This window comes from Athene noctua, chromosome 2 (genome assembly GCF_965140245.1).
Source record: "Athene noctua chromosome 2, bAthNoc1.hap1.1, whole genome shotgun sequence".
Lineage (NCBI taxonomy): Eukaryota > Metazoa > Chordata > Aves > Strigiformes > Strigidae > Athene > Athene noctua.
This window is the reverse complement of record NC_134038.1, coordinates 26,301,173-26,319,766: the sequence shown is the minus strand read 5'-3', so window position 1 is coordinate 26,319,766 and position 18,594 is coordinate 26,301,173. Positions and strand designations below refer to the sequence as shown.

Below are 18,594 nucleotides of genomic sequence, written 5' to 3'. Positions count from 1 at the left end.
CACCAAGGAGCTCCTGCTGGGAGCCCCTTTTTTGCATTTAAAGTGCATGAAAGGAAAATGGAGCCCAGTAGCTGGCAGGATGGTTGGTGCTGTACATTGAAACTTCCTAGAGTAAAATCAGCAGAGCAAAGGGGGCTTCAGGTGTGCTTTTCCTGTGAGCAGGCTCCTCAGTGCTCACCCACACCAGCAACTCATGTGAGGATGTTTGTACACAAAGGTGTTCGTGGTCTGTAGTTTATATACTGGTGCTGAGTCACAATATATTAGAATGAAAAGATTTTCCTGCAAACATCTTTGCACTTCAGGAAGAATTTGCATCTGTATTTCAAAAATACAACAGCTGCTGTTGCCCAACTTGTGGCCTTGCTCTCAGACCTTTCTTTCAATCTGCAGACCCGTATTTTTTTCTTTTTTTCCTCATCAGTACAGACTCCAGCACAGCAAATTTAAGGCTGCTGACAAGAGACTTGCTTTTCTTAGTTACCCTTCTTGGGCCTCTTAGATGTGGCCTGTAACCTCCTGGGGCCCAAAGCTACATTAGGGCCCACAACATTAGACCGCACATCCCAGAGCAGCAAGCTCTTTCTCCATCAAAAGTTTAAAAGGATGGTTGTCAAATGTGGCAGTTGAATTGGTTAGACTCATTGAGAAACTAAATTTACTTCCTCAAAGTTTGCATTGCAAGCATGCCTTGAGCTTTTCCCAGGCCATCCAGACTGAGATAAGATTTTTTTTCTGAAGGATGAATAAGCATAGTTTCATGTCTGTAAAGAAAACAACAGCCAACAGGAAAGAAAAAAAGTGTGGGAAGAAATGTTTTATTTTGAAACAGTTGAAGTGTGAATGTGCTCAGTTAAGGGAAGACTGTCAAAAGTACCACTAAGTACTTAAATCCCACTGGTGTTAGCTTATTGAAATTCTCCTGCTTTCTCCCAAGTACTTCTGTTCTTGGCTAAAATACAACCCAACCCATCAGGCAGCAGGGAGAGAGGGATGTTCCTTCTCTCTGTCCTAGGACACCCTGGACAGCTGGCATGGAAGCTTGTGGTCTCTCTTTCTTTGATGTATACTACGTCCATCTGCCCTGCAGCATGGAGGGAGATTTCTGGTGGCAACCTGCACCAGGGTTCAGCCTCAGCTTCCAGTGGGGCAGTCCTGTTTCAGGGCAGAAGGCACTACCTGCTCCACGGAGATGCCTTCCAGACCTGTGTTTATGTCTTCATTCAAGTGTGGCTGTAGAAAGATGGGAAAATATTTCATTTCAGACAAGTTAATGAACTCCCATATTCAGCCGTTAGTCCTTTAAATAGCAGAACAGGAAATATGAGTAACTTGCAACATCTGACAGAAAAGGAAAGTAGCTGCTTAGTTCTTTTATGGCCTGTTACCCTATCGAACAATGACGTGAGAATGTGTTGGGACAAACCTGATGAGGTGCTCTCTGCCATGAGGTGCCTATTAGGCTGTTCGTTTTTCCCCTATTTAAAGGTGTCATTTGCCTTAAGATGGATCCTGAAAATACCCAAGGTAACCACATGCCCAGCACTGGCCGAGAACCCCAAGTAGTGAATTGTTATTGCAAGGTCTGAGTAAGGATTTGACATCTGGAAATTATCCACTTTACAAACATATTCTTTATAAAGAAGTAATGCTCTCCAGGTTTTAGGAGGGATTTCCAATACACCATGGGGGAAAAAAGTCTTTTGTAAAAACAGAGCGATTAATGATTTTAGCTTACACTAGCAACCTTGGCATGAAGCACCTGGCTGTATCCTCTGGGTGCTAAGACTGCTGACGATGTGTCACCATATCCTCCTGTACTCAGGAGATAGGTGATGTGCAGTACCCACATTCAGTCTGCAGAACAGATGGACCCCAATATCTTTTTGGCTTAACTTGTTCAACAATTCAAATGCAGAATTTGCAATTACCCAGGACAGATCTGTTTTATTGCTCTTCAGGACATGGGTAGACTCCTTTATACCATTCTCCTTTTTCATAGTTTAATTGTTTCCAGCCTTCCTCATGGGAATAGAACTAAATATATATCTAGCATGGAAAAAAGAATAAAAATGGAAAGAGGTGTTTTGGACATGTAGGAAGATGCAACTAAAAGACTACTTTAAAGTGTTTCCAGGTCTCAGCTTGAATAAAGTTTTGAGAAAATCTGAAATAATTTTGCAGTATACTTTAGGGAAGATCAGAGATATGAGTAATCATTCATAGGAAAATCAACACAGAGGACACTACAATTTTGTGTTAACTCTTCATTTCAGCCACTGAGGACCATGTATTGATTGAATGGTGCCTTGTTGCGCAGTAGGCTCAGAGCAGATGGATTTCCTGAGATACACACAGAAATCAAAAGGAAATGGCATCATACGTTAATGAGCAACCGATAACACTGCAAAGAATGTTTTGAAGCTGTTTATCTTCCACTTGTAAACAAGAGGCCTCAATGATTCAAAGCACATAAACTGATACTACAACAACTTTTATCTCTGAAGTGTTGGAATCAGAGTTGTGCCAGCTCTGATATAAACCAGATATTGCAGTGCCTATTAGGAATCAGGAAAGGTTTATATTTCTTTAGGGCTAATATGACTAATAATAACTTACTATGATAAAATTTTTATTTTTAAAACCATGCACTCTCCTACTTCATCAGCAGATCAATCTCTTCCTGCAGATGACAGTAACTGAGAGTGAATGAGACTGTAATACACCATGGTAATCATTATTTTGGATAACTGGCCCCAGGATATAATCTTCCTAAACCATTCGCATGCGCAAGATTGTACCCTGATTACATCGATGTGAATGGGTCTTCCCAGGAAGGGCCAGGAAGCTATCACAGTCTGCTGTAGCAATTTGTACACTTCTTCTTACCAGCATCCTGAGCAGCCCGCTCTGCCTAGATAAGTTTGATGCTAAATTCAACCTTCCTGTCTCTGGTAGCTGCTTCCCTCTTCCTGTGAATGCTGTTTACATCAGGGCAGTCAGAACAGGGGGTTCTAAGCATGGTCAGATTGCAGAATGTCCCAAAACTTCTTAGCATTTAGCTGAAAGATATACTGTATTTCACTGTATTTCATTACGATCACATATATTGCATTGTCTTACAGTAAGGCCATATTGCTTGCCTTTAAGTAGAGATTGAAAAATTCTATGGATATTTTATAAATAACCTACCACCATTCAGGAGCTAGGTAACATTTTTTTTTCGCTCTGTAGACAACTACATTTTAAAATAGATTTATTTAAGGTACTTGGAGCTGGAATATTATGCATTTGTGTGACCAGCATGAAAATGTCTTCCTCCTCTCTGCCTCCCAGTTCTTTAGCATAAGCTCTGAGACTGTAAGGGTTTCAGTTTCACTAAATTCTCATGAAAAATGTCAAGATCATTTGCTTATATTTGAATAACAGTTATAAACCACTGGCTAAGAGTTTTTTAGCAGCCCTGAATATCTTAGCTCTTCTATCTAAATATCTGACTATAATATTTAAATATAATATCTGACTATCTTAGCTCTTGTATCTAAAAGCCTATCACCAGAAAACAGGTTTCAAAATACTGCAGGAAACCCTTCGCACAAACTCTAGAGGAAAAAAAAACCCAAACGCAAATGAACATACTCAGCTCAAGTGTTCTACAGCATCCTCACGTGGTAAAGCAAGCAGGTACCCTCTGCGGATGAAATGCCTCCTGCCCTTTGCTTCCCTACACAGCTCAGATTTCTGGGATGGAAGTGACTGAAGGGCAGTGGATGGGGGGGTGCATTCACCCCCATCTTCTGGGCCAGCCCCTGGAATTGCAATCTTAAAAGCTCCTAGAAAGGACACCTCCCATATGAAGCTTTCTCCTTGCTTTTGGAAAATTGTGGGCATTTGAGCTTCTCACTATTTCTTTCACTTAGGTCTGTCATCTTTAGTTTAGAAGCAAACAAAACCCAATGGCTTATTCCTTGCCTGAAAAAATGTTTTCAGAAAACTTTTCTGTATGCAACCTCTCACAGTGTGCTACTCAGCCTTGTTTGTTCCTGTTTTCTCTATTAAACTTTTTGTTCAACTACTTCTCCTATTAGAAGGAAGGAAGTAAAAAAATGAAGCAGGAAAGACCTCACTTACCTATGGTGTAACTAGACTGAATTTAGATGATGCTCCCTATTTTACCAGTAAAATAAGCGCACTGTAGTTTCATGGTTTAGATATATTCATGCTTCTAGTTAGAAGCACCTCATCACTTCTACAGAAATAGACACCACTGATTATCGGTGATCACATTTACTCCCCTCCACTAGAAATCTGCTTTATACATTCACGCTTACTGGATTCCCAAAGAACCAGAAGAGTTCCATATAAATTTTGTACTGAACATTAGAAGCTCCTAACATATACAACCTCTACTTGCCAAAACTACTTAACATTTTCAGGGAAAATTTATTTGGGCAGGGTGAAAGGTAAATCCTGAAGCAATTTAGTTTTTCCACTGATGTTATTAGAGGAGAAACACACGATTTTATGCCGCTTTAGCTGGCAGCTAAAAAAGTTAAATCTGCTTCAGTATTGGTCAAGGACCACTTGAGGACCATTTGGATGAAGTCACACAAAAATCAAGTGGAGTTGCCACAGCTCCAGCTACCACACTTATAATCACACTAGTAGGAGACAAATGCAAGAAGCCTTGGTCAGTTAAATGCAAGCCTTCATTATTCCAGAAAAAATTGAGTATGAGCTTGTATTGGTGAAGTAGAAGCCTGAACTGTCAACAGCGGTGTTGCTCTGCCCCCTGCAGACTAGACTGTATAATCACATCTTACTCCAAATTACTCTTAAAGCACATCTAACGCAACAGAAGTTGTCAATATGAATTAATGTACATGGGCACTATCTTCTAACGATGTATTGTGGCACTGCATGCCATAAATAAGGTAAGTCAGGAGCCAGTGAGTGTTTTCTGTGTGTTCTCACTGAGACCACACTGCCCACTAAGTCTGGGAAATAATTAATGCCTGAATAGCATCCAAATTCAATATGTAATATAGGAAATATTTATGTCTGTTACTCTAATGTATGCCACACAGCATTTCTTCATGATGAAGAAACAAGATTTTTTTCCAACTCCCATATATAGAGCAACTTCTTCCTGGTACTAAGAAGGGCTTTCTACAGCAAAATCCAGGGGACAGCAAATGCTGTGATTCCTTGACTGATCTCCCTAAGTGACCAGTATGATGCTACTGATAACCTGCCCTGACTGATACAAAAGGTACCAGCATCCCACTCTTCAAGAAGTTTATGTCACCACCTTTTATCCTAGGTAAACATCCAAGAAATGTGGTAAATGCATCCACCTTTAGGAGTTCTCTATAATTCAGTGCAGTCTCCTCCTGTTATCTGGTAAAGAATGTTAAAGCTCATTAAATTCTTAGGTGTTTGTTGCATGCCCATTGATGTGAGAAAACTTATTGTACTAGTACTTATTGTTTTTTAAAGGCTTGACAATATTTTGTACTAAGAGTACCCTTCTGAGAGAAAACATGGTTCTGCATCATTTTTATAAGGCTTCTTTTGGATAGGAACAGCACAATAGAATTTACAAAACACAGAGTTCAGACTTGTTCCAACTTTTCATTTTATTGAAGCATTGACATTTGAAAAATACTTTCCTTGAAGCACATATGCCAAGTCCCAGGCATCATATGTGGCCCGCACAAATGAGCAGCACCTGACACTCCTTTACTCCATCCCCCATGGGTGGGCCTGTCTGCAGTTATCGGGTGTCACACAACAGACAAAACTGGTCAGGTCTTGTGCAGAAAGTCTGCACAAAGAAAAATTTGCCCATGCAACACCCAACACAGTCCCTCTCCTATTGTGTGACGACCACATGTACTGGTTACGTGACCCAAAGACTCACATGTCAGGAAACAAGAGAAGCGAGCAGTCTTTCACAAGTGGCAGCTTACAGTGCCTAGCATTTGAGAATACCTTCAGTACAGAACTGAAATGGGTGCTCAGAAAAAAATAGTATCTTTACTCAATTTTATATAGAGCAGAGCTTGCAGTATGTAATGCTGTTATGCTTCTGTAAGTTCAATTTAAAGGCAGGGAAAGCTCTTTAATAATTACTCTTCTGAGCTGTATTCAGCATCTGGGTTGGACACACTCCATGGTTTGCAGGTAAAACAAGTGAGAGGTAGTCAGAACAGCACATTGAAGTTTGACAACCAAAAGCTCTAAAAATGTATTATGTACATCTGAATTGGATTTCTGTCCAGAAGTACTGCAGGAACACAGATTTAGAAAAGCTAGTATGACATTAAACCACTGACTAAATTTCCAAGTGAATGCTTTTGCGTGGATTCTCTCATTTTGTCATTCTTCATTGCTTTTGTTTTGTTTTGCGTGGATTCTCATTTTGTCATTCTTCATTGCTTTTGTTTTGTTGAGGATCTGCTGCAGACTAATACCGCAGCCTAGAAAATTTCCAAGCATATCACCTAAGCAAAATGAAAGTCTCAAGTTTTCACCTTGCCCATTTCACAAACAGAAATGGTATTATTACTTCCAAAGCAAAATCTGGAGGAAAACAATGGTCACATTTATACTTGGCAAAACTGTTCTCCAGTACTTCCGTTTGACAACAGCTGAATGGCATTCTTCAACAAAATTCTTTACATAATCCCTGCTATCTCAGATAACTGACACGGAAGTAGCCCAGACCCAAAGCGATACATCTTGAAAACCTTGTGCAATATTACAATACCTTCATCAAATGAACATTCAAGCTCTAATTTTACCTTTCTTTATATTCTTTTCATTTGAGGACTTTGGAGTGGTTTGTAACATGTAACTGAAGAAAGCAAAGAAAGGGAATACTTAATACCACTCTTTTTTTTCCAGCAAATTGATTATATTTAATGACATAGTAACTGTTCTCAGATCTAGAAATCTGCTAAATTCTGTAATGAAAACCGATACAATAAGCACTATTTCTGCACCTGTTTAAAACTTCACTTGGACGAAGAGCTGACATAGTCCACCATTCTGACCAAGGCCAGAAACGAGTAACTACACTTGAATAAACACGATGGTTTCAGGGGAATGCTCATGTTTCCACATACATTTACCAATAAAGATTATCTTCTAACATTTTCAGTGCTTGGAGCATGGTCTTAATGGCATTAACGACACAACTGACTGACAACAATCTCTACCCAGAAAGAGAGCTCTTTCTACAACTCTCCATGCTAACAGAAGACTGAGGGATGAGGTGACTTAGGAGAAATGCTGACTAATGCTGTCAGTAGATACTGGTGTTAATCCCTTTATTTCTCCTACACTCAGTTCTTTTGTCTCACTTCCTTCCTGGCCTCCACTTTCCAAGTGCTGCAGGCCATCTTGTTGTCATAAAAATCACTAGAACTGATGTCTTGAACTTTTGTTTCTGCATGATTTACTCCACGCACTTGGTAGTACAGAACTGTTCAGAGAGGGTGACTATTTCTGTTGTTTAAAACAGGGTACAGGAGACATGTTCCTTTTCCGAGTCACGTAAGACTTTGTCTCATGAACTGAGATGGGCATTAGGATTTTCCCTGTTTCCTGCTCACAAGTTGCAAGCCCAACTTGCCTACATTGTGGCACAAATTCCAGTGCAAATCCAGGACAAAAGAGCACCTTGTGGGGATACTTGGTCATCAGTTTCAAATGGCCTTGCAACAGGCAAGCCAAGGCAACTCAACACTTTCTGAAATGCATTCTTCTTCTTCAAGAAGAATGAAAGTTGGTTTCTTCTTCACTAGATCCTGTTAAATAATTACACACTACTGCTGGATTCTTCCCTTACTGTTAGGACTGATGTTCTCTGGGAATGGAAATCGCTCAGCTCCCCTGAAGAAAACCCAGGAACACTTACTGCTTACAGTCCACACAGGGGTCACCTCTTCATAAAGGACAGAAAGGCAAGCAGACCTCTTCCAGTAGCTGCTTGAGCATTAATCAACTGGTCTCTGGGTCCCTCTGTCTCTCAAAGTTGCTGTTTTAGGCTCTAGGAGTTGAAATTTCAGTCTGAAACACCAATTGCACTGAAAACAATACATGACCCTAAATATGTCTGTACCATTACACTAAGTGGTACCTCTCCAATGCCCACTCACCTCTGAACCTACTAGCAAGGTTGCACGTGGCACTGGAACACAAACTCTAGAGCACCGGAGCACTGTGTACGTCCTCTGCAGGTTCTAAAAAAACATTCATGGAGGGAGAAGGCGAGCAGGATGCAGAGTACATTATGCCTCTGGTCAGCACCTGGATCTGCTCTTTCAGAGGGGTACAGACAAAGCAACAGAGTAACGACCTTTGTAAGAAAGACCATGCAATTGTTCTGGAAAAAAACCAGATTCACAATGCACAGATTAGGGCCATGAGCGAAACTTCACAAAAACCCCCATAGATCTGTATAGCTAGAATTACACAAAGTAATTAATTTTTAATTTATCTGTACCATATCACATACTGCATAGCAAAAATACTGACAGACCTCCCATTTGGAGACACTTTTCGGTGTAGTAATTGCCAGGACTGGTAATCCTTTCCTTCCTCTCTGCTCGCCCAAAACCCAAATCCGTCTCCTGTGTTATTTATACATAATGAAAAGAAAGAGCTCATGAACTATAGTGACATTAGCTGAAATCAAGACAATTCACCAACCAGTAACATGATACTGGAAGTAGTTTTACGATGTTACTGGGGGAAGGGAATGTGTTGAAACGGACAGTTACACTTTTTGAATACACAGTATTTTGAAGTGAAGCTGAAATGAAAGCTAAATGAAACTGAAAAAAAATCCACATCTGAACATCAGTGGGGATATATATTTTCTCACTCTTAAAATAGCCTGAGCCTTTTTTCCCCCTTGAAAATATTGATAGTCATATACTCTTCAGAATCTCTTTAAAATTGCACAATATTTAATAATTACACAGTAACTTGTTCACCTCCTGCAGTGAAGACTGAAGGGAAGTCCAAGAAATTCACTGTGGTAAAAGTCTTTAGTCAGCAGAAAGTGCTGTGAAGAAAGCAGTGGGAACTGGAAGGAAATTTCCAGCACCTGCAATTTTTGGCTATTGGTAGGTAAAAGAAAGTGAAGTTTTGGGGTGTGCTAAAACCTCTGAGGTGAGAACTGATCTTGCAGTAATTTTTTAAGAGATCTACAATCACTTTCTCATTAACAGCCATGAGCAAAGCAGAACAGCAGTATTAATTTATGTGCAGAAATTCATATGCTTGTGAGTCATGGCTGCATCCCAACCCACCATTTGGAGTCCAAGATTCGGCAGATATGGGAAATAAGGCTCTCTGCTACATAGGAGGAACAGTCTCAAGGAACTTTGCCCCACGCCTAAATCTGTTGATTTCCTCTTCCTTTCTTTAACACTACTGTGTATGAGCTTTAACCTCATTTAGCTTCCAGAATGCCTCCAAACTGGTTGTTTCTTCTTATAATTCAACTGCCCGTATTGCTTGCAAGGCAGTTAAATTGCAAAAAGGCTGAAGTTGGGTGTTATATCTATTTCTAGATATAAGTATCCAGGTTTCCATCTGTTCTCAGAAAACTGTGTGAGAAACAAACTGAGTTTATGACCTACTCCCACACAAGTAGGTACCACACACTAAAGGACTTCATTCTGCATGTTTACCACAAACCCACCGAAGCTGCTGGTCTGCTTGGAGGTCAGTTAATTCATCAATGGATCGCCAGCTGCACTGACAAGCATATGCTCGTGCTCCTTTCTTCTTTATCATCTTCGCTCTTAGTTTACTGAGCTCAGGCATGTTATTCCTGCCAATCAAATGAATTCAGTTTAGGATCATTCATTTTTTCTAAGGAAAAAAGATTAATGAGGCCATTTCAATTCAGAAAAGCTCTTGAATATTTCTGAGTACCACTGTCATGAATGAATTTAGGGATATGTTCAAATTCTGTTTTGAACACATTTCTTTCCTGAGAGCAGTCTTGTTGCGTAATTGCTGTATTCTCAGATGAACTGGAGACTGACTTTTTGTAAGCAATATTCTCTGTTGGGTTTAGAGACCCTGTGTCAGCCTCAAGAGAAAGATTTGGGAAGAAAACCACGCAGAGTTAATTCTCGTGTTAAGAAATTATCCAAAAATGTATTTATCTTATCAAACTTACCGTAAAAATCCCTATGCATAATGAGTACAATGACAGTGTTAAACTTTTCATCAGGAGATGTTATTCAGAATGGTTGTTAAAGTGACTGAAATTAAATGCCGATAAAAGGAAGGAATGTACATCAAACCACAAATAATCCCTGGGCAAGCATCAACCACAACAAATGAAAAATCATCATAGCTATTATAAAACCAAGTTGTTTAAAAACAAAGGAAAATGTACCATTTTAACTATCCCTGTCCTCATGACCACCTCCTGGCCATCAATTACTGACCATTGAATTGCTCAAAACCAGCATGAATATGTCCAGCTCAATGAAGAAAACCCCAAAAAACCATCAAAGAAAGAATTTTAGAAAAAGAGGTCAGACACCTATTCATAGAAGGCAAATGTTTAACCTTCAAGTTTGCTTTTTAAAATTCAGGTTAATCAAAATAAATAGCTAAATACCTTGCTAAAGATTACAGATTTTAATCAAGTATCTGATACTAATGCCTTTCCTTTTTTTTTTTTTTTTTTAAATATCTTAATTTCAAGATCTCAGAGGCAGAATTAATTTAGACTTTGAGTAAGTAAAAGAACCATATTTTTATTTCTATCTTTCCAGCTACCAAACTCATCTCAGGAGACTAGTGCAGCACTGTATTTTTAATGCTGCTTTAAATAACAGGAAAATAAGATTTGCATTCAAGGAGAAATACAAATTTCGAAACTGGAAGGAAAATACAGGAAAAACCTAATGTGTAATACAAGAAAAATAATAATCCATTACTGTTCTAGTCTGGCTGTCCCACCCCCTGGTGGCCAAGCTCTGAGCACATCCACTGCCCCCATCAGTTAATGGGCACAGACAGAGACTTGATTAAAATAAGAGGAATCCAAATTGAATGTCTGTATTAGGAGCATGCCTACTACATTATCTTTCACTAAGTCCTTGCATTAGAGAGTTTTAGAGAAACTGGAAATAAGACTTCCTTAATTTTAAGCCCTCAAAAAATTTGAAATAATTAAAGTCAAGACATCGCAATATCTAACAAGAAAACAAAAATCCCACCCCTCCACTTAATCAAACCTTGCTGCAAAAAGGAGTTTGCTGAGTAATCAAACTATTTGATTTTACACTGAACGTGACAGCATAATACTTGATAGTGGAAGAAAATCTGACTTGAAACAATCACAGTCTGTATGAGTGAAGGTATGGTGAGAAGGATGTGCTGAACAGTCTGCATTCATTTTTCAGGCATCCTGCAATGGCATACCAGAGGCCAACCCATCACACAGATTATCTGCCTGTTTCAGTAGTCAAGATGCCTTTTGATCCATGAAACCTGAATTCTTTCTAAAAGCAGACAGGGAGAGTGATGGGGGAAGAAATGGAAAGGCATGAAAAGAGATTATGGGAGATGTTGCATCTCTCTCCCTGCAGACTTTCCCACCTGATCCCCAAACAGGTTGCACACATATTCCTGTTGAGGTGACACAGGAGTGCTCAGGACTTTGCTTCCCATTCCTATCAAGCCCCAAAGCACAGTAACACGATGCTAATACCAAACCCACCTCAGACATACCTGAAAAAAAGATAATCACAGGACTGATCCCAGATGTAGTCATTGAAAAGTGACACACGGAAGTCGCAAGCAGTACAACGTAGTTCATCACATGTTCTAGTCAAAAAAGAATAGAAAGGTCCGAGCTTATTACAGTCAGAGAAGCTACACAGATTGTAGCTGTTTCAAAGTGCAATGCTTATGCAGAAATACTAGAAGCAAAGTTATCCTGCAATCTTAATTTTTTTACATCTCTGGCACATTCATTATGGTATGTGTTTTAACTGTACAATCACGTATTCTTTTATAGGTTCCTAACCTCACTGAACACAGAAAATAAACTGATATATTCTCTTCGGTCTTCCTCACTGGTATGGCACCTGACTAGCATCCAACTATGCACCAAGTGCACAATTAATTACTACAGAAAATCCCAAATAGAAATGCAATAATGTTCTATAGGATGCTGAGAATAAATCTTTAAAGTACCTCTCCTACTAAGTTCAGCTTCTGCTGCAAAGCACTCTGGCTATTTTCAGTTCAGGCTCTGGGATGATTTAAACCAGTCCACTGATTTAAGTCACATACACAGAAAGGTGAAGAGAGGCAGGGAAAAAAAACAATACTTTACAGCAACAATTCCTTAACTACATGTTAATGATTTCTGGAGTCTCATGTCTCATTTGTACACATCTTTCAACTCTTCGAATGAACAAAAGATCTAGTGGTCAACAGCAGAGGACTGGAAGGGACCAGCTGACTTCAGACTGCAGTTACAGCCAGCCAGCCACACGTTTAGATGAATGTAAGGCTGTCCTGTCCAGTTCAAATGCAGAACTCTGTACCATCACAGAAACATCATTGAGAATAAACTAATGATAAAGCAAGTGGAACATTTTTTTTCATGTTTCCTACCTTTTTGAAATATTTGTTCCTATCCCATATGGTGAAGAGCTTCCACCCAGGTACACCGGACAGCATCTATATGGATTTCATTAAAAAATACTTAATTGCAGCAAAAAATTTTCAGGAAAGTAGTACAATGCTTCTCCCAGTCTAACAACATGATATTTCTAAAATAATATTTATTAAATATAGGAAAAGCATCCAAATACTTACAAACTACAGAATTTTAAAATTTCCATTACCAAGGTGTTAAACTCTATGACAACCACTCTCTATAACAAATATAGATGGGACTAGATACTGCAGCATTTGATAAATGTATTTGTCCATATGGCAAAGGAAGCTGTTGTTCAATAACTTAAATAATTATATAATAATATATATTTAAAATATATAATTAAATAATGTATAAGAAATAATTTTGACCACATAAAAGCACATTAGCTTTGGGTTTTTTTAAAAAAGAATGCTTCTCTAAATACTCAGTTTCTTTCTCTCAATACAGATTAAACAGTGGCAATATTACTAAACTGACAAGCTATAATCAAGTATGTTCAACTAGTCAAAACATTTTTCATTTACCTTTTCCTATGAGCCTGTGAAACAGCACTATTTCTTTCAGGTGTGAGACTTGTAGAGGTAGACTTCAACTTCTATTTAAAACACAATCAAAGAATACAAGGCAGCATTACAGAAAGGTAACAATATTCTGTTTTACTTAATAAGCAGGAGCCAGAAAATCTCAGTCACAAAAGGGGACGAAGAATTTGGGAATTTTCTTGCTCAGGTTTCTGTGAGGGTTTCTGAGACAAAAGCTGCTGAAGTAACCAGTAACTGAGGAATGAGGTTTCTCTTCCCATAGTGAATTCCCAGCACTACCTAAGGAATTCAACACCACATGATCACTTTGACTATATAATCAAGGCTTAGTATTTCATGCCCTCTTTTTAATAATTTTGCTTTTAAAGGCAGTTTTAATTTAGTAACCTTCTCCCTCACTGTTTTTGAGCTTTTGTTTTACTAAAAACACATCAAGAACTTACATTATTCAAGAAGGTAAAATGTCATTGAAAAATTTATTTGCTGCACATAAAACAATTTTTTTGAATTCTAGAATAATAGAATTCTACATTCTAAATGGGAAGTCTTAGAGATATAAAATGATATACAAATTTACTGACATAATTCTCTCTCACTCAGACATACATATTGTGGTATATGAGTGTTCTTTGTTGGTTGAGATTTAACCACTCTGTAAGGAAACCAAGACAAAGCAAAACCAATGTCACTTGTGAAAATAAAATAATTTGCACAGGGGGTTATGAAGATAAGTAACACAGTTTTCTACTGCTGATACCTAAATGAGTATCTGTTTTCAATGTCTTCTATCATTCTGTCTTGACAATGTAAATCTGCAGCTTCATCTCCATCTCCTGCTGTCAAGCAACAGAAGTCATTTGCAGATGACACAAAATGGGGAGCAGTGGTTGGTATGCCAGATGACTGTGCTGCTATTCAGAGGGAACTCCCCAGGCTGCAGAAATAGGCTGAGAAGAGTCTCCTGAAGTTCAACTAAGGGGAAATGCAAGCTCTTGACCTTGAGGAGGAATAACCCTCATGCACCAGAACACACTGGAAGCTGACCAGCTGGAAAGCAGCTTTGCAGAGAAGGCCATGTGAAATCTGGCTGATGTTAAGTTGACCATGAGGCAGCAGTGTGCCCTTACAGCACAGGTGACCAACAGCATCCTGGGCTACATTAGCAGCAATGTTGCCAGAAGGTCAAGGGAGGTGATCCTTCCTCTCTACTCAGCACTGGTGAGACAGAATCACATAATCATTTTGGTTGGAAGGGATTTCTTGAGATCATCCAGAAAATCTCCACAGCCTCTGGGCAGCCTGTCTCAGTGTTTGACCACCCTTGCAGTAAAAAAGTGTTTTCTTGTGTACAGATGGAATATCATGTATTTCAGTTTGCGCCCATTGCCTCTTGTCCTGTCACTGGGTACTACAGAGGAGTCTGGCCCCTTCTTTACTCCACTCATCGCATATTTACACACATCTGTAAATCCCCCTGGATCCTTCTCTAGGCTGAACAGTCCCAGCTCTCTCAGCCTCTCCTCATATGAAAGGTACTCGAGTCTCTCAATCATCTCCATGGCCCTTTCCTGGAGGTTCTCCAGTAGCTCCACCTCTCTCTTGTACTGGGGGGCCCAGAACTGGACACAGTACTCCCGATATGGCCTCAGAGACACGATATGGCCCAGTACAAGAGAGACATGGACATAATGGTGATTAAGGGCTTAGACCATCTGACATACAGGTAGAGACTAAGAGAGCTGTAATTGGTTAGCCTGGAGAAGAAAAGGATCAAGAGAATCTTATCAACATATAAAAATACATGATGAGGAAGAATAAAGAAGACATAGCCAGACTCTTCTCAGTCTCAGGGCCCAGTGATAGGAGGAGAGGCAATGGGCACAAACTGAAATACAAGAAATTCCGGTTAAACATATGAAAAAACTTCTTTACTTCTTGTGAGGAAGTCAAACACTTGTCAAACACTGGAACACGTTACTTAGAGAGGCTGTAGAGTCTCCATCCTTCAAGATATTTAAAAGCCATCTGGACATGGTCCTGGTCAATCAGCTCTAGGTAGCCGTGCTTGAGCAGGCAACTGGACCAGATGACTTCCAAAGGTCCCTCTTTCAACCTCAACCATTCTATGATTCTGTGATATTTGACACTATGCTCTATCTTGAACGGGTATTGGGTAAGGCTACCTCTTTATATCTCTCCTGTCCCTCACTATAGGACTGTTGCATTTTCATTTCTGCTTTTATTTTCCAAGCTCATCTCACAGCTTGTTTTAGTTCATTTTTTGCTTTAAAACAGTTTTCCTTTATGGTGCTTTTCTTTCCATCGCTGAACCTCATCTGTTCTGCATTTGTCTAGACTCCTACTCACCAGAGGTGTTTTGGTAAAGCTGCTGTCATTACAGATTTCATCAATAATGTCATCTATATCTTCTTCACTGCTGTCAGCACTCATTAACAGTTTAGCTGATCTGAAAAACAAACAAATAGGCCTTCATTTTGTAGCATGACCAGAGCAGTTCCAAGAATTGTAATTTAAAACATAAAATTAGTTACAGCCTTTTTCTTCTAATATATCTGCAGTACCTAAGGTAGGCCATCATGACTGGACAGATGTAAACTACACGATGACGCCTTTCAGTCCCTGTTGAACTGTCCCATATTTTGGCTTGCTTCTTTTATTTCCAACCACTTCTAACCCTGAATAAAACTATGATAATATAACCCACACTGCACTTACTGAGCAACAAATTGGATAGCCCCCATTTTTCACATTCATCTTCAGCAGCAGGAATATAAAAAGGTCAGAGGAAGTTCTCTCCTCATGCTGTACAACTTCAGGGGTTCTGAAGAAATTCCTGCCAAATAGTATGGATTTAGAGAGATCATCTGCACTTTGCTTTCACTCAGGTGAAGACTCTTGTCACTCGAGTCTGCTATTTGCTAGCTCTTTGTCAAAGAAAGGGAGACCTGTAGTACTGCTGCATCAACCAATCAAGAACAAACCTACTCCTGAGAAAGAACACCACTGCCATTTTTAAAAACACTGTGATTAGACTGACTAAATTTGGGTGCTCATCTACCATTATGCAAACAATAGGCAAGTTCAGTAATGTGGCCAAAGGCTTGCTGGTCTTGTACGAGTCATTTGGCTCTTCACGATCCTTGCCTGGGTCTCTGAGATGCCTGCTGGGTAAGTGCTCTGCTGCCCACATGTGGAGACATCTGGCAAAACCCCCCCCGGTCCACAGACCTTCCAACTGGAGTCTGAGACACGAGGGATGGAAACCTGGGAGACACCTGTGAGGGCTGGGATGGAAGCCTGAGGGCAGGCAGCAGTGTGGCAGACGGCACGGCAGTGCTGTCAGCAGTGACCCCGTAACGACCAAACCTGTCGGAATTCAGATCACCATTTTGACAACTGTGAAATTTGAGATGGCTGCATAAAAGTGTAGAGTGTAAGTTAAGTACTTACTGTAGAAGATACAGTTAATAGAAAAAGTATGAACAGAATACATAGATGACTGAAGTATCAACAGAATAAAATGTTTGCCAATACTATTGCTAAAGTTCTTCCTGCACTAAATCACAAGATTTATAGATATTTTACGTATATCATGAGGTCAGTTATGGAGCTATGTAACCCTTGGTCCTAACTCAAGCAAATTAGTGCAGCTTTTAACGCCATATTTAATCCGAGGTTGGGATCAAGAAACAAAGACTATCTGAACTCAGCTCGCTGGCATACGACTCGGCTGTTTAAAAATAAGTGCTACAGGGGATACTCGTTGCCCGCCGGCCAGTGTTCCGGCTCCCGAGCCTCAGCAGTTTCTGTTCCTGAGGGGTCTCGCCGACCGCCTCCCGCCTCACCGGGCGGGGGAGGGGCGGGCTGCGCGCCACCGCGGCGGCCGCCCGCTCGGCGAGAAGGTGCGTGACGATGCCGGGACCGCCGCCGGACCGCTAACCTGCCCTCCTTCGCCGCCGCCGCCTCCTCGCCGCCGCCGTGCCGGTGGCCGCCCGCCGCCCCGCGCCCCGGCAGGCGGCAGAGCCGCGTCTCCACTTCATCCAGTAACCGGTCCAAGTCGTCCGCCATCTTGCCGTTGCCAAGGCGGCCCCGCACCGCCCGGCGCCGGCAGGGGCGGGCTCTCCGCGCCGCGGCGGGGTGCGTGAGACGCTCGTGGGGTTCTCGGGGAGCTCGTCCGCTGCCGGGCCCCAGCGCACCCCGCCACCCCCGGAAGGCGGTAGTGAACGGGAAAAAAAAAAAAACAAACACCGAGCTTTTAGACTCCGGCCGTAGTCGGCAGGATTCGAACCTGCGCGGGGAGACCCCAATGGATTTCTAGTCCATCGCCTTAACCACTCGGCCACGACTACGCACGATGGAAAGGCTGTCTCCGCCGGCACTAGGGCTGACGGGCCGCGCCGCCCGCGGGAGCGCTGCCGGGAGACGGTACCGGGTACAACGGAGCGGTTGTGGCTTGGTATTTAGAGCAGGGATCCTCACGGGGTGGCGTCGAAGGCATAAAACAGAGTTAATGTATTTGTAATATTGTTCACTGTGCCGTATATCAGTCTGGTTTAGAGCAAAAAGCCTACCCTTGGCCAAGTCCCACGGGAGAGGCCTGTTTTCTTGCGTAGATTAACAATGCCTGTTGAGAGAATGGCGCCACCGCCCGTCGGTCCCGGCCCGCGCCCCGGCAGCTGTCCCTGCAGCCCTGGCGGGCTGCGGCGGCTCGTTCCTGCCAGTTCTGGCCGGTCTCAGCTGGGGAGCGGCGGGAAGCGGCTGCGGGCCTGCGCCGCCTCCCGCCCGGCCGCGGGGTTCGGGGGCTTCATGCGGTGGTAGTACAGGGCTGCCTTTCACTGAGACAACTTCAGCAAATGGGATTTTTTTTTGGCTTTGCACTTTATTTAGCATTTTTGAGGAAAGTCCCATAAAACAGGGTCTCGCCTATCGCCCTGTTAATAAAAGCAGACAAATGTAGGAGGTGTCAGTCACCAGTCTAACAATGCAGGCTCCAGCCTCTCCTGTCTTCAGAGACAAATGGAAGGTCAGATGTCTCAAGGTGGGCACACTGCCAGCGTTGTCAATGCCGACGCTTCAAGAGAAATGATGGAGGTGAATGCTGTATATTATTATATTTGTTTAGAAACCCAAGGAAACGAGAGAGAGGGGGTGGGGGGGTGGGGAGAGGTGTCCTGTTAAGCAAAACAAAGCATTGCCGTCTGCTCAGGTTAGCTGAGCCAGCTCAGTGCCTGCACCCCCCTGTTGCCAAGACTGTCCAAAATTTGTCAGCCTGTGATGAAGTGGGGGCTGCAGTCCTTAACAGCTCCAAGCAAAGCC

The 18,594-nt window shown here is 41.5% G+C and overlaps 1 protein-coding gene and 1 non-coding gene across 4 annotated transcripts; both read right to left on the bottom strand.

Annotated features, from left to right (window-relative positions):
• Positions 1-566: 566 nt before the first annotated feature.
• CFAP418 (cilia and flagella associated protein 418) lies at positions 567-17,507 on the bottom strand. Of its 3 annotated transcripts, XM_074898684.1 has the most exons (8): positions 17,219-17,507; positions 15,625-15,724; positions 13,240-13,310; positions 12,667-12,732; positions 11,773-11,868; positions 9,719-9,850; positions 8,166-8,249; positions 567-1,233 (listed from the first exon to the last, which is right to left on the bottom strand). In XM_074898684.1, the coding sequence occupies exons 1-7, from the start codon at positions 17,344-17,346 to the stop codon at positions 8,177-8,179; spliced, it is 666 nt and encodes a 221-aa protein (XP_074754785.1). In that variant the 5' UTR covers positions 17,347-17,507; the 3' UTR covers positions 567-1,233; positions 8,166-8,176. The 3 variants fall into 3 exon arrangements, with proteins under 3 accessions (XP_074754785.1, XP_074754783.1, XP_074754786.1); XM_074898682.1 differs by lacking the exon at positions 567-1,233 and having other exon boundaries at positions 5,626-8,249; XM_074898685.1 differs by lacking the exon at positions 567-1,233 and having other exon boundaries at positions 5,626-9,850.
• A 38-nt stretch (positions 17,508-17,545) lies between these two features.
• Positions 17,546-17,627, bottom strand: TRNAS-AGA (transfer RNA serine (anticodon AGA)). Its single transcript has one exon. It is a non-coding gene; the product is annotated as a tRNA-Ser (tRNA).
• Between the last annotated feature and the right edge of the window lie 967 nt (positions 17,628-18,594).

Excerpts from the sequence above, each read along its gene's own strand:
- CFAP418 (XM_074898684.1), bottom strand. The coding sequence starts at position 17,346 with ATGGCGGACGACTTGGACCGGTTACTGGATGAAGTGGAGACGCGGCTC. Across the intron at positions 11,869-12,666 it reads GGAACAAATATTTCAAAAAG|AACATGTGATGAACTACGTT; the intron begins GTAGGAAACATG and ends TTTTTTGACTAG. Across the intron at positions 9,851-11,772 it reads TGTGATTATCTTTTTTTCAG|GAATAACATGCCTGAGCTCA; the intron begins GTATGTCTGAGG and ends TTTGATTGGCAG.